We start from the raw sequence: 16,400 nt of genomic DNA, 5'->3' as shown, positions 1-16,400 counted from the left end.
CATTCTTAATCTTGGAATTTAGTCAATGAATTGGCTCTTTACTAATCTAAGATATGGATTAAATGCATAACCTACTTTCAAATACCGGTATTTGGATCATTATCTCATCTAGTGAATTGTATCATATCAAAATGTGCTGTTCTGGAAAAGAATTGCTGCCAAAAACCTCCTTTTAAATTCTGGTTACAGTGCACTGTCAAATTTCAGTAGAATTCTACCCAATCATTGCCAGTATATTCCAAGGAAATCAATGGGAGGCCGCAAAGGAAACCATGATATTCCAGTGTAATTTCTTTAAAGAACTGAATTTAGTAAAAATAAATACATTCAAATATATAGGTCATACTAGGGAAAACTGGGATGCAATCCCTGAACAGAATTAAGGGAAATAAATTTGCTAGGTCTACAGTTATTGAACGGCAATATCATCTTCAATGCAGTAATGCATTTATTCCATGCATAGTAGCTACTTTTGAAAGAGTAGCCTATCAATTACATTTATTTTTTTTAACAGTCTCAAAAACAACAGTTTTAATTATGGGATAAAATAATTCATGGTGCTTTTTTCATTTCAAATTGATACTGATCATGGAGTTTAATCCCAATAGAAAACTTTAAAAATATATCTACAAATATTTGCTGACAAAAACATATTACAATTACAGAATACAAATACATATTTGCAGATGCAGCCTTTGGGAGGAAGGTACTGCAAAGAGTAGTACAGACTTCCCTCCTGGGTACCTCAATTGGTTAGAGCATGGTGTTAGTGGCACCAAGGTTGCAGGTTCGATCCCTGTATGGGACAGCTGCAGATTCCTGCATTGCAGGGGGTTGGACTAGATGATCCTCAGGGTCCCTCCCAACTCTATGATTCTATATTATAAAGGAAATCTTAAGACTGTTTTTTTCTGAGTACAAAGTATCATGCAAGTATGAAGAACAAATACGTATCATACGTATTTTATACTCTAGTCCAATGCCACAGTACAACAATCATAAGAAGTAGTCCTTTTTACTGCTTTGTTATGAAGAGAGAAGTGGCAGTAAAAGTAAGTAACCAAATGTGACTGAAAATAAAATGGCTTTCATGCACTCTACAGAGTTTAACAACCCTTCACCATGCAGTTTAAATCATCCAGAAAATATCTCAACACATTCTGAAGTGAAGAAACAAAATGCCATTGTAGTCTTTGTCTACTGGTTCTCTTTAATATCATTACTACCTACCTTCATTTACAGGAGGGCAAAGAAAACAGTAAGGAGATTATAGAAACTTGAAAATAATGCTTTTTTACACAATTCTTGTTTCAGATTTATATAATGTTGTCAAGCTTTATAAAAACTCATTCCCATCAATCTATTCTGAAATGCGAGCAGGAAACAACACAGCGTGTAAACTTTTCCTCTAGATACCTGAGGCCAGGGCAAGATACAGGTTTAAATTCCATCCCATTATTGTGCCCAAGTTTCATTACCTTCACAGTCAAGGAAATGGTGGTACAGTCTCTACTACCAAAAATCCCTCTGAAGGTAAAAATATTTTCTGACCACCGCTCCACCTCAACCACATCTTCAAGAAAGGGCACAGCTACTATAATGACTACTCATTTTAAAAAGCTATGCTCATGCATCAGAATGATGAGACGTATGTCCTATTGCATAGAGTAGAGATCAATAATATAATTAAAAGTTAGTATGCAGAGGCATTCACAATATAACAAGATATTCAGTAGGAAAATGTGTTGCCCGCAAGTCTAAAAAATACAGATGATGTTCCAATACTTAGACTAAACTAAACAACTGTAGTAGAGTTTTATTTTTGTACAGTAGTGCACAGGTTTAAAAAAAAATCCCTTAAAATCTGCAAAAGAATTCAGAACTATGATAAAAATGGCACTAACAATTGTCTAATGGGGCTCAATTAACCTCTGGTAAAGAAAGCAGAAAAGTAACATTCCTTTATATGAAGGACCAGATTGACTAAATGATTGTAACAACAAAAAATCATGTATATGTGTGTGTGCACTCGTACTGACTGTGGCTTATAATTTTCTTTATGCTTTATATAAATGTCTCTTTCATTCTCTGGGGCACTGAGAAAGGGGTCCTCTCTTGTGATTCATTTTCTGTAACTGCGGGGGTGGGGGAATATTAGAAGGCCTCAGTCCTTCCTGATTTCTATTTCTGTGTAAGAGTAATGTGACATGACCAACAGTGTCAAAGCAGGCATACAAACCCACAGGAAGTCACCCACAAGGTATGTATGAATAGTCACAGGCGTCAGGCACTGGTCTTTTCTTCAGACACTTAGCATTTTAAAAATCAGGGACAAAGAAAATGCAACTGTTTTTTGTATTATATGTAGAAATGTGTTTGGCTTTGAACATAATCTACGCCTGGCACAAATGTTAGGAGCACCTACCAAAGTTAATTCTAATACTGCGTGTTGTTGCTTTTCATGAAATTGCATGACATTTGAACTGAAGTCTGTTTCTAAGCAGTACTACTGTAAAAGTGGCACGCATATACACACACACACATACACATATATAGGAACAGATGAAAAGCAGAAAAGAGATGGAAGCAAAAGAGTATTTGTTAGCATATTTAATTAAATTATGCTTTGTAACTAGTTGCATATGCTGTAGAAGGGTTAATGATATGTATATCTCCTGATGGCTCTCGAGGGAGCAATTCGCTGATTCAGCTCCATTACATCAGACACAATAAAAATGTCTGTGTTGACCAGAAAGCCAGGTCTGGTTCTCTTCAAACACTATCACACTGGTTATGTGACTCATTCTCTCTTCTCTCTCAGCACCAGCATTGGCTAATTCTTTAGGAGCTATTTATATTTAAGTCAAGGAAAAAAATTGCATGAAGCAGCAAAAACGAAGGAGGCAAGCCTCATAAATTATTCCTGCCAGCTGTAAAGGAATAGATAGTATCTGGCTTTAGCTACTGTTAATCCCCTCCCCATTCCTCTGTAGGAAGAAAGTCCCATTTTAAGTATTTTTCTGTAAACAGACTTAACTTCAATATTTTATGCTGTGTGTTCTGTAATGGATGAACTTACAAATGATTAAGAAAAGTCTCCGTAAAGTTTGTGTTTCTTCTCTCATTCTTCTTATGCTTCAAAACAAATACGCCACCTATATATTTTGTGTTTATAAATCAAAAATAATTCATACCGATGCCAGACTCATAAACAATACCATGGATTAGAATTCTCACTTTGCCTATAATTGTTGAAAGAGTGAAGTAGGGGATTTTTTCCATTAATAGCTTGAATGTATGACACAGTGGCTGAAAAATGTTTGGGAGTAACTAACATCAGGATTTGCAACAAGTGATGCTTTTACTTAGTCTGCAGTCTCCTCCTCAGAGTCTATCTTAAGGCTATGACTAAATGCAGAATTTGGGGTTTCACCATTAAGGTAGCAAAATGGGAGCGGAGTGGAGGAAAGCTGAGTATCCAGCCTAATTGATTAATGAACAGCTTTGGGAACCTGAAAGCTTGCTTATTGTTTTGAACTATTTTGGTGGATCTGTATGAAGGCAATGACCAACAATGGATTTTGAAATCCTTGAAGTGGACCAGATTCAGCTTCCTTTCAATCCAGAATCAACACCCGACATTATGAAACATTTGCCAGCACCCATAAACTCCAACAGGGTCCACCAGTGCTGCTATTTCCAAATGCCCTCCTCCAAGCACCCTTTACCACATGCCCCTGCTCCAACTGGTAGCACCAGCCTCTGCCCCTTCCAAGCTAATCCAGTTGTTATTCATCAGTCTCAAAAGACTATGAAAGAGTGTGCCACTGAGGTCAAACTGTTGGAGTTACAGCGCCTGTTGTGGCTGTAGAAACCAATATGGGATTGTTGCAGCTGGGGCAGATGAAGGCATCTGGTTTCACTGTTACAGATGCACTATGGTGTTTCTTCTCTCTGCGCTCCCTCCCAGTGGTCATTCCTCCTCTGGTCACTGTTGTGGATACACAACCTGACTGTCTCCAAGCACTGAGGTCGTCTGCAAGGGGCTCCCACAAAGCAGGGTTCATGTTTCCAGTCTTCATGCCACGTCTGCAGACATCTTTGTAATGCAGAGTTGGTTTGCCAACAGGTCTGATGCCTGAAGCCAGCTCCCTGTAGAGCACATCCTTGGGGATCCTGCCATCTTCCATTCTGTGGACATGACTAAGCCAACGTAGATGTCACTGAGACAGAAGTGCCAACATACTGGGAATGTGGGTATGATAGAGCACATCTTTTTTTGAAACTCTGCCCTGCCACGTGATGCCCAAAATCTTCCGGACACAGCACATATGGATTTAGATGTCATTCCTCGCAGGTATAACATTCTCCCATACCCTTTTGGAGAGAGCTATTGCCATAGCTGCCTTACCTACACTTTTCCAGCTCAGTGTCAATGGAAAGTATGCTGGCTATGGTGGAGCCCAGGTAGACAGAATAGTCCACCACCTCAAGCATGTGGCCACCAATGCTGATGCGTGGAGTGCTGGTAATGCCCTGACCCAAGATGTTGGTCTTCATGAGGCAGTGATGCTGCAATAAACCAGAAGCTGACTGGTTGATCAGCTCCTAGCCCATTACCTCACAGCTGCTGGGTTAGGTTATTAACAAGTACAGGTGTGCAGCTTCCCCCCAATTCTCCGCCCCCCCTTGAATGAAATTTTCATGTGTGAAGAGGATTCTTCCTGAAATCCAGCATAAACTCTATACTGTTGTATTACAAAGTATTCTCTCAGATTTTCAATGGAGTTAAAATTAATAATAATAATAATAATAATAATAATAATAATAATAATAAATTATTATTTGTACCCCAGCCACTCTGGGGGGCTTCCAACAAAGATTAAAAATACATTAAAATGTCACACATTAAAAACTTCCCTAAATAGGACTGCCTTCAGATGTCTTCTAAATGTCAGGTAGTTGTTTATCTCTTTGACATCTGCTGGGAGGGTGTTCCACAGGGCGGGCCCCTCAATTAAAGAAGAAATGAGGTTTAATTTAAAGAACACTCTTCTAGGCTGTAACTGAATTCTAAGAAGTGTAACTGAATTCAGCAGGCCACATCTTGAGTTGCAAATAATTTACAATTTGAAAATTTAGTACCGTATTTTTCGCTCTATAAGACGCACTAGACCACAAGACGCACCTAGTTTTGGGAGGAGGAAAACAAGAAAAAAAAAATTCTGAATCTCAGAAGCCAGAACAGCAGGAGGGATCGCTGTGCAGTGAAAGCAGCAATCCCTCTTGCTGTTCTGGCTTCTGGGATAGCTGCGCAGCCTGCATTCGCTCCATAAGACGCACACACATTCCCCCTTACTTTTTAGGAGGGAAAAAGTGAGTCTTATAGAGCAAAAAATACGGTAATTTGAAATCCTATTAAGCTCTACTAGAAGTAAATGCTGCTGTTTTCAATATGGCTCACTCCCAAGTAAATATGAATAAGATTGCAGTCTGAAATTAGTAAGCCTACGAATGCGAACAATGCATACAGAGAAGTTATTCAGATTATGGCTTTGTAGTGACAGATTTTGGGGGAAAGTTTCTGACTCATTTGCCATGTTCTCACATACCACTAAACCACTATTTAGCACTACATGCATGAGATGGAATGAGCCCAAGCAAAGCCTTGGGCTCACACACTCCCCCTACCTTCTCCACCTCCTGCGTAGACTGGAGAAGGATTTTGCCAGCATTTAGCTTCACTTTCCCCTAATCTTGACTTGTTGTTGCATATAAACCAGAGATTGTGGTTTATCAGAAACTCTGGTTAGTTAAACAAGCCAGCTTCATAACTCATGGTTTGAAGTTTGCTTGTTTTGAAACTGACTAGTTTGAAATAAACCATGATCCCTGGTTCCTATGCAACAAGTCAAGATTAGGGGAACATGAAACTAAACACTGGCAAAGTCCTTCTCACAGCTGCATGGGAGGAGAGGATTAGAGATGTGAAAGCCCAGGAAAAAGCAGGAAAAATGGGGGGGTACCCAAACTCCCCCCATTTTCCCATTCTTTCAATTTTTCCCAGGAAAATTGCAGGGGGGGGGGGAATGGAAAATTGGGTGGGTTGATTTTTCCAGTTTCTTTCTAGGCCTTCACATCTCTGGGGATGATTCATTTTAAAGCTTTGCTCATGTTCATTCCTTGTCACTGATGTTGTGCAAACCATGGTTTAGCATTATGTTCTAACTAGGCTAGTGTTACTTTCAAACATATTCTTCAATTATCTATTGCATTATCAACAATGTACCGTATTTTTCGCTCCATAAGACACACCTTTTTCCTCCTAAAAAGTAAGGGGAAATGTGTGTGCGTCTTATGGAGCCCCTTCCGTCGCTCATCCTGCTTCGCTGGGAAGCCAGCACAACAAGAGGCGCTAGAGGCGCTGTGCAGCTCTCCCTCTTGCTGTGCTGGCTTCAGCGATAGCTGCGCAAAGCCTCTTCAGTGAAGCGGGAGCGTTCCTCCTCCTGCTTCGCTGAAGAGGCTTTGCGCAGCTATCGCTGAAGTCAGCACAACAAGAGGCGCTATGTGACTGATGAATCATGGATTCCAATATTCATAATCTGAGTCAGGCTAGGTAATAGGTGGTGGCACACTGCTTAGGCAAAGAAAATTAAGGCACCACTCAAAATATTACAGCTGTACAGCAGGTGCAAATATGATAACAGTTGTTTGAGGAAGGACCAGAAGTCACAAGCTGTTGTAAAATGAAAGTCAACTTCTGGACTGTAAAATACTAGTGCAACGTGATTTATTGTCTGCTAATAATGTTCATAACTGAGATGTAAAGCACCTATACTGTCTTTCTTTTGTGGCTGTGAATCCTCACCATGAACAGTGTATGCAGAACAGAGAAGTAGGAGACAAAGACTGAGAGGAAGCAGAGAGGAAGGAAATATTAAAGGACAAGCGAGTGTGGAATGGAGTGAGAGAGGACAAGAGAGAAATGTATGAAACCGGGAAATGTGAATCATATCAAAAATGTTATGTATTAGAAAGTTTTCTTTTTAAAAGCCAACATAAAAATTTATGTAGCATTTTTAATATTTCAGTATAAAACACTTTAATACCAGACTATTGCATACTAAAGTTACACTAGCATGAGACCCTTTCATGGAGTGGTAAGGTGTTGAAAGGGATGGTAACTCTACTGTTACAAACTTAGCTCACTCTCATGCCAGTACCTGGAGGAAACTCTATTTCACTCTTTATAATTATATTTAATTATGATCAAATAGAATATACTATGGCAGATGTGAATCACTATAACAAGAACTAGTCTTCATGATTGATTAGCAATTTACCTACTTTAATGCTTCAGCTGCAAACACTGTCTTTGGAAAATCAATTATTTTGGCACAAAATCGCAGCTTATTTTATGAACAGCATACTTTCTGGTCTGAAAAGATTATGATTGAAAAGCTCCAAACAATACTATTTTGTCAGAGAACCTTAGTCAACCTAAATCAGAAATAGCCATTTATCCTTTTTTTTCTAGCCAGAAATAAAGCAAAAACAACTATTAAATGAGATGAAAGTTAAAAAATGTAAAACTAAATATCCCACCTACTTAGTTGAGTAAGAAGTATTTTAGAAGTAAAAATAAATTAGTGATGAGTAGACCTTGAAGCTATGATTTATAATAGATTTTCAGATTCAGAGGAAAATGATAATTTCTGAACTTCCTTATTAACTACATTTAATATCTGTTTCTAATTTGCTATATATGTGAAGCGATGTGAATGATCATTTGCAGCACCACATTTTTTCCTTTTGATTTAAATGTCAACTTGGACACATTTTGAACTCTTGGGCATGCGTAGCAAGAGGAAAGAGAGTAACATTGTTCAAAACAGTTCTAGAAACGTGAGTGAAACATGCAGACATGAATAGAAATCCGAAGCCTAATTCAGCACTTCTGTGCAGAGTCAAGGAGCACATGTGTGCAATTACACCTCAGACCCATGTCATTCACAGCCCACAGGGAGGCTGGCAATCCTAGCGGAGTAATCAGATTACCAGAGGCTGAAAAGAAGCTGGTAGCAGTTTGTGTAGTGCTATGAAGTGATCTCTGCCCGCAAGGAACTCAAATTCCTCTCAATGCTATATTAGCCTCTGGGATATGACAACCCCATTAAGAACGGAAGCCTGCTCCCACCTCGCAACATGGGTGATCACTACCAGCATATTCCCCCTTATCAGCAGGAATCCTGAATAGGCACATTTCATTTGTGGGCATTTCATCCACTACTCAGTCTAATAGGTATTTTGATCAGTTCCTCGCTTCTGCTTGACAAAGCACATTCAAAACCTGCCCTGAAATAAGCCACCAACTTTAAGAGATTTGTTGCAAACAAACCCTAGGCGGTTTCCAGAAATAGAAAACAAAACATTAAAATTGTAACTTAAAAGCAGCTATTAAAATACTCAAATGATTATTAAAATCAACAGTAGCTAAAAAGAAATAGCACACTTGTAACTTCTACATGCCTGGATAGACTTGCCTAAATAAATTTGCTCTAAGCAGGCACCAGAAAGGGTACAGTGAAGGCACCTGCCTGATGTCAACAGGAAGGGACCTTTTAATTGTAATTTCTGCCACACTAAAATACTGATTTCTTCGAAGTGCAGAATGGGTATTATGTGGCACCTGAAACAGGGCCAGTTGCGCATACTGAAGCAGTCAAGTGGGCACAGATGGGGTAAAGTGATGCCTCAAGTAAACTGATTCCAAGTGGCTAAGGCTTTATATACCAATAGTAATACCTCAAACAAGGCCCAGTAGCAAATAAGTAACCAGTACAGTTCTCTTGGAAGTGTTGTATGTTGACAGGGGAATAAGACTGCTTATTAATCACATAGCATAATGAAAAGATGAAAATCCTTTGACTGTAAAACTTTAAATTAGAAATATAAGATGTACCAGTGAAATTTCTTTACTATTCTTCTTTACTACTAAGTAAACAAATATATAGTATATACATTAAAAATTCTAAGTTATGGTCCAATTTTATAAAGTTTAGATTTTTAATGTATACAGCATTCTTTTCTAAAAGTGAATCTACTAAGCACACCAGGAAATAATTTATAAAGAACCCCACTGGACAGACACCCCAAAACAAGAGTTATTCTCAAATCATCAGTTACTTACCCCAGTTTTATCGCAAAGTCGTAAGGTGTGAAAGGACCCCACAGCAAATAACTCCCCATCCAGAGCCCAAGCAACAGAAGTGATAGGATACTCATGTGACTGTGAACTATACAATAGACGACCATAGCTATCCCACACCTATAAAACCATTAAAAGATTGTTGTTAATGACATCATATTTCAAAGGAGTCTTACTTGTTTTCCAAATACGAATCATGTTTCAGAACTACATAACGTTTCTTGTATATTACCCAAAGTGGGAGCAATGGCTATTTCCAGTCCTTTCTCCACTCCCACCCTTTATATCCACTCTCCAAGTGGAGGATCTGTCCAGATCTTTCCCTTTGCTCTACATGCTACAATGGATTAAGGTTCATAAATAATGGGATACCTTGGATATGTGTGGCTGGGGGTACTACTGAAGTAATTGACATGGGGAAAACCAAGAGTAGTACCAGGTCTGCTCAGATGTTTTATGTATCTCATCATCAGTATTCCGTGCCCCCAGTTTGATATTCTGAAGTTCATTCCTTCAAATAGTCACCTTACCCCACACCTTATTTCATAGAATCATAGAGTTGGAAGAGACCACAAGGGCCATCGAGTCCAACCCCCTGCCAAGCATATTTAGAGTATGTGCACAGGCATTTCCTTCTTTGGACCAGTTACACAGCATGAGATCCTTGGAACACTATGTGATCCAAGTAAAAAGGTCATTTGGCTTGCTCAGTATGGGCAGACTGAGGTAATATGGGTTATATCCAACTAAGTTCTACTCATAATAGACTGATTAGAATTAATGGATCTAATTTAGTAATATCTATATTACAGTTTTGATTTACCAATCTATCTAGTTTTTTATGACGCAATCACTCTTACCTCGCTGTTCTTCTATGAAAATAATTTTTGTTCTAGCACACTAGTGTGGGCAGGCATAAGCAGTACTTTAAAAATATTTAGCCATAAATAAGGTTGGCTGATATATTAATTCTGAAGAATAAAAGACATTTAAAGGAATGTGTTCTGAATAACAAACTCTTTTACTTCACTGCATTTTTGTTGTTGAAAATAATACATACCTTGTATTTGCAATCTTCACCAGCTGATAGAATAAGATCATTGACAGAGTTCCAATCAACTTTTAGAATAATTCCATCATGAGCTTTCCACTGTAGAAGAAAATAGAATTGAAATAAACTTTTTAAAAAACAAGTCAGGAGGATGTTTGTATATTACAAAGAGCTACAATTGCAAGATGTAAATTCCATTTTCATTCACAAAAATTGTATACTGCCCTTCATCTGAAGATCAAAATACAAAAATACAAAATGAGAACACAAAATACATAATAGAAACAAGAACAAACCAATAACCCCCACTCCCACAAACACATTTAAAAGCCCATAGAAAGTTAATCACCTTAGGCAAAGTTAAAGAAAAACATTTTCCCCTTGTGCCTAAAGATACGTAATGAAAGCACCAGGCACACCTCTCTGGGAAGAGCATTCCAAAGCAGTTCCTGTGCCAAAACCGAGCCTAAACCCCAATTGAAATCGATCTAGAAAATCTAATACTGGCCCAACCACATATCCAGTGTTCTCTGTCTGCTAGCACAAGGGCTCTTGTGCTGGAGGACAGGTGAGTTTTAATATAGCGCAACAAGGGAATCCAATGCAACCATTGCTCTATCGGAAAATCAATGTACAATGATGACATAATCTATTGTACAACAAAGCAACCTGCTTATGCATTCCCTTTCACAACAACTTTCTGCTAAGATTGAATAAACTAACTATATATCAGTCATATATTACTTTTGCAACAGAGCTCTCTCTAAGTTAGGTTGCACAATCCATATAAAAACATTTGGATAGATAAAAATAAATGTTCACCCACTGTGTACTTTTTGGATAATTTTTTTTAAAATGGCCTAGGTTCTGCAATGTAGGGTGAATAGTTATGAATCCATATGTGTTCCAATGTTTAGGACTATATGCACTTCTAGGTGTCAGTCCTGTTAAGACGCTGTGCTGGTGCACACTTAACATTCATGACTGATTAACTGTGCTTAAACAATCAGGACTGGGTTGCAAGATTTTGTGCTTTTTCTTCCCAGTGGTTCCCTACTTGAGTGAGTGCAAATCCCTTTCTCCCCAGCCTCCTCAATCATGATTAAGCATTACATCAGCACCACTTTCAACCACAGTTTCTAAACTTATTTCAAATTCTGACTAAGTCTGGTTAGCCTTAATTGCAGTTAATATTGATCCCCTGTAATGCTTAACTGTGGTTTTAATGAGTGATTGTGCAACCTCTGTTAAGGAAAGTAGAAGTGTTATGTGTACATACAAACAGTTGCATTACCTTTTAAGAAGCGCAATTAGAATTATAGCACCATGAGATGAGAATGCCCATTTATTTCACAGGATTACAACAACTGCCTTGAACTATCTGGTGCCAGGCAAAAACATTCCTCTTTACCCTGGCCTATGGCTATTAAATAATCTATGGCCTGTGGGGGAGTGGACAGTTATTATGATGACTATGTCATTATTGGGACGCGGGTGGCGCTGTGGGTAAAACCTCAGTGCCTAGGACTTGCTGATCGTATGGTTGGCGGTTCGAATCCCCGTGGCGGGGTGAGCTCCTGCCTTTCGGTCCCAGCTCCTGCCCACCTAGCAGTTCGAAAGCACCCCTAAGTGCAAGTAGATAAATAGGTACCGCTTTATAGCGGGAAGGTAAACGGCATTTCCGTACGTTGTGCTGGTGCTGGCTCGCCAGAGCAGCTTCGTCACGCTGGCCACGTGACCCAGAAGTGTCTTCGGACAGCGCTGGCTCCCGGCCTCTTAAGTGAGATGAGCACACAACCCTAGAGTCAGACACGACTGGCCCGTATGGGCAGGGGTACCTTTACGTCATTATTACGCTGTCTGTCAGTATGTTTTTATCTTCTGTAATGTGCTTTTTATATTGTATACCGCCCTGGGATCTTCTGATAAAGGGTGGTATGTAAACTGAATAAATAATAATCCTAATAATAGTTGTAATGTGGATACTGAAGCTCTGTTCCACACATGAACTTGCATATATGAAAGTACTGTATTCTCTATGCCAACACTGGTGAGTTAGTCCTTAACACTGTTGTGAATGACAATGTTCCTGCCAAAATAATAACATAATAATAATTTTATTATTTATACCCCAACCATCTGGCTGGGGTTACCCAGCCACTTCTGATGCACACACAGTTTTTTATTATATAAATATTTTATATAAATATATATTAATATAAATATCCTGAAACCGTATGAAAGGCTAAATCCCATTTCGCATCACAGTAATGGTTACCTGCAGAACTTTAGCATTTGGTTGCAGTGGTTTGATAATCAACTGCTTTCCTGATGTATAAAGAATCTTTTCAGAATCAGGACCCCATGCTACTGAATATATCGGTGTGCCTGTAGAAAAGCCCGAGAAAGGGAGAGAGAAAAGAAGTAAGGATATATTAGCAGTGCTTTTTTCTGGGGGGACGCAGGGGTACGCATAACCCTAAATATTTTGTGAATCTAAGTTTGGCCTCATTGAGGGGCAATATTTGAATATGAGTAGGTAAATCCCCTTCATGGATCACTGCCTTGTCGTGGTGAAGGGGCTTGAAGCTATGAGCTATGCCGTGCAGTGCAGTGCCACCCAAGATGGACAGGTCATAGCCAAGAGCTTAGACTAAATGTGATTCACCTGGAGAAGGAACTGGCAAACCACTCCAGCATTTTGCCATGAAAACTCCATGGACATAAAAAGGAGAAGCTTTGAGAAGAAAGTGAGAGTTTCCAAGGCATGCTCTGGTTCATGGGGTCACGGAGAGTGGAACACAACTAAGACGACTAAACAACAACAAGGTAAATGAGAGCACTCCTAAAAAAAAATTTTTAAAGGAAAAAACACTGTATATTAGTAGGAAATCCTGCTAACTTGCTGAGTAAGGCCCAATATTTTCTAGCACTGATATCTGATCTGTTTTAAAAAGGCAAATTTACAGAGACTGTACTGTTAAAATGGGTGGCAGTTGTAACCAAGGTCAGCTACTGTGGCATGCAACTATTATTTATTTATTAAACTTCTGGGAGGTTCACAGAATAAAAATACAAGATAAAAACACAAAATACATAATAAAAACAAGAACATAACAAACCAATAACCCCAGCTGTTGTTGTAAACTTACAAACCACTACCTAGGAGGGACAGGCCCATGGGCACCAACTAGTGAGATGCGTTCCTGCTTGCCCAAAGGCACTTGGAGGTTAGCAGGCCAATAGGTTAAGAAAGCAATTACACACAGGGAATTCTCTTTTCCTGAAGACTTTACAAAGCATAAGCCTCTATTGGAAGGTGTTTCTATCTGGGCTGGCTTCTTGTGGAAATGGTTAGGGTTTTCAATGGAATATTAAAGAGAAATTCAATGTTGTGCTAGCGGATTTCCCTTTTCTCTCCTCCCTCCTGCACCCCTCCACATGTGCAGAAGGAGGGGAGCAGACGAAGTCATGTTGTGTGAGCAGAGGTCCTTTCTGAAAGCAGATGAGCAGAATTAGATATTGTCTTTAGATTTTAGGACTTTAGTTATTGTTACGTATTTATCACCAGTGGGCTAATGAGTTCAAACATAAAGAGTCCAACTGGCTCCAGCTGGCAGCAATTTCAGTCCTTAAAAAGACAGCACATCAGACTAATCCAGAGTACCTGGAGGGGAATAACCAAACTCAGTGTTGATGTATGTCAAAGTTTATGTCTGTACAGGATCGAAGCAGAGCAGGAAGGGCAGGAAGGAGGAGCTGAGCAAATAGCAGGGATTAGCAGCAGGCTGTTTCTTGTTCCTCATATCAAAGAACCAGATCAGAATTGATAGTTCTGACAGAGGATCAGGGTTATTGCATGACCTGCATCACTCCATCTGGAGTTTGTTTAGATCCTGCAAGTTGGCATTAGATCTATCAACAGCAAGAAACATAAAAATCTACTGAAACAGCACCATAGCTTTAGACTATAGCAATGCTAGTGCCACCCTTATTTGATAGCTGTGACAAAGTAGGCTCCAGAGACGCAAGCAAGGGTATAAGAAATGGCCTCATTGCAGGGACTGTGAGGTGACCGATTTCACAGTGGTATATAAATTTAGTCTCTGTTTGAGATTTACAAGGTCCCAGCTTTAGGACCTGGTGTAGGCTCTGATATGGCTTTATAGCACTGTTATCCCCAAATCCTTATAATCCCATCCTGCTCTAGTTTTAGGACTGTAACACAAGTTATATTTTATGGAATAAAGTCAAACTTTCTCAATGCTAACATTTTCTGAGACTCTCTCATTGCTATACCACCACTAGCAAAGGTATAAAACAGCAACGTTCTAGCGGAAGACTGCTCTAAAAAACATGATTCAAACAACAGCCAAGGGTGTTGAAGATTAAGAGAGGTACAGTAGAGGTTGCTGCTGCCACTGAGAGAGACGGGAAAAGATAAAGAATGGAGATTGGCTATATGAGTTAACATAGCTGCATTCCACATGCTGAGAAGGTCTGTGCTTGACATATACAGTATTAGCTATCATTACAGATTTGGATTAAAAGGTCTGTTGGTATGCCTAGGTCTAATTAAACTAATTAAATTACTTAATTAAAAATATATAAGCAAAAGCAGGGAATTATCCTTTTGATGTAATGGGGTTTTAATGTGCACTGCAGATGCTACCCGTGAAACTTTGCTTCCTTTCACACGCATTAAAAACAGCACTGACATATTTTTCCAATACTGTGAGACTTGCCTGATTAAAAGTAAAAGATACTAGCATGTGCCTTATCTGCATTCCAACAGTAAAATCTGCACTGCTTGAAAGCTACATGTATATTTACAGATATATAGGGTTTTATAACAATGGAGTGCAGATTTCAGATATCATTACCACCTCAATCAATAAATTAAGATGCCAATGAATATTAGATTGCTTTGGTTTATTTTATTTTTATTGGCAAAGGTGCTTTGGTTGCTATGGCTAGTTCCCATGAACCCATATTCAAACAGTATTTTCTGAATTAGGCCCTAGTAAATAAGTGAAAGGTTGAGTTTTGAAAACAAAACGTAAAATAAGTTTTCTTGCCCTTTTATACCTTCCTCTAAGCTTTGACTTCTTCGCTTTTGTAATATGTGATATATATTCTACACAAGCTTCTATTACAGTGGTTTTAAAGAACCTCCAAATGTGCTGATGAGAGTTTGACTATGATTCTCCCTTTCTGCTGTCTTTTAACTTATCCTCTCACAGCTCTTTCCAGCCTGAGGAACAAATACAGAGCGCTGTTCTGCAGACTTGAAAGGGCACAACAGGGGTAACATACATTTTAGGGCTGAACAAGGAAGCTGGAGTAGCCCCACAGTGATCTGTCTAGTACAATGGTACCCCGGGTTACAGACGCTTCAGGTTACAGACGCTTCAGGTTACAGACTCTGCTAACCCAGAAATAGTACCTCGGGTTAAGAACTTTGCTTCAGGAGGAGAACAGAAATCGTGCTCCGGCGGCGCAGCAGCAGCAGGAGGCCCCATTAGCTAAAGTGGTGCTTCAAGTTAATAACAGTTTCAGGTTAAGAATGGACCTCCAGAACAAATTAAGTACTTAACCCGTGGTACCACTGTAGCAGAAACAGGACTGCAGTAGCAGGCAGAAGACGCAGGTGGGGAGGACAAGGCAACTGGAAGAGAGGCAGTGGAGAAAGGGCAAGAAGGCGGGATATAAGGAAATTGTACATTTCTGTAAGTGGGAGTCTGGACCAAATAATTAAAAAAAAAACCATCAGTACAAATTCTACTAAAAATAGAAGTAGCAAATTAACAATAAGGCAAGAAAAAAAATGAATTTTAAAAGCAGAGATGATAGTTCTGTATCTGTGTGGGAGGAATTTTGAGTGGGAAAGATTGGGAGCTAATTTTTCACTATATTCCAACAAGATATCCAATAAGAGAAACCGATGAAACAGCCAGAAACACAGTATTTGGGAGGCAATGGTAGGGGCAAATTCGAATGTTATGGTCCTCACACAGAAGCTGGAAAAAAACTTCTTCAGCATGATTGAGCATCGGGGACATGTAATGAGTGACAGCATTTTGACTAGCCACAAATTTATGTATTGGGATGAGAGCATGCAAAGGCTGTGAGGAGTCAGAA

The 16,400-nt window shown here is 39.2% G+C and overlaps 2 protein-coding genes across 3 annotated transcripts in view; one reads left to right on the top strand and one right to left on the bottom strand.

The window, feature by feature from the left end:
- LOC308478486 (putative membrane protein C3orf80 homolog) overlaps nucleotides 1–5,141 on the top strand; it is a 63,488-nt gene extending 58,347 nt beyond the window's left edge. Inside the window, exon 2 of the mRNA XM_081008333.1 lies at nucleotides 4,130–5,141. Coding sequence (XP_080864459.1) covers nucleotides 4,130–4,135 — 6 coding nt within the window. The 3' untranslated portion in view covers nucleotides 4,136–5,141. The remainder of the gene's footprint in view (nucleotides 1–4,129) is intronic.
- IFT80 (intraflagellar transport 80) overlaps nucleotides 1–16,400 on the bottom strand; it is a 65,021-nt gene that overhangs the window by 26,483 nt on the left and 22,138 nt on the right. For both annotated transcript variants that reach the window (XM_081007924.1, XM_081007925.1), the window contains exons 6-8: nucleotides 12,538–12,647; nucleotides 10,269–10,358; nucleotides 9,191–9,328 (exon numbers count right to left, since the gene is read on the bottom strand). In XM_081007924.1, coding sequence (XP_080864050.1) covers nucleotides 9,191–9,328; nucleotides 10,269–10,358; nucleotides 12,538–12,647 — 338 coding nt within the window. The remainder of the gene's footprint in view (nucleotides 1–9,190; nucleotides 9,329–10,268; nucleotides 10,359–12,537; nucleotides 12,648–16,400) is intronic.

Source organism: Podarcis pityusensis (assembly GCF_964106645.2).
Source record: "Podarcis pityusensis genome assembly, chromosome: 5".
NCBI lineage: Eukaryota > Metazoa > Chordata > Lepidosauria > Squamata > Lacertidae > Podarcis > Podarcis pityusensis.
The sequence above is the reverse complement of the archived record's forward strand: the minus strand, read 5'-3'. Positions and strand labels throughout refer to the sequence as shown.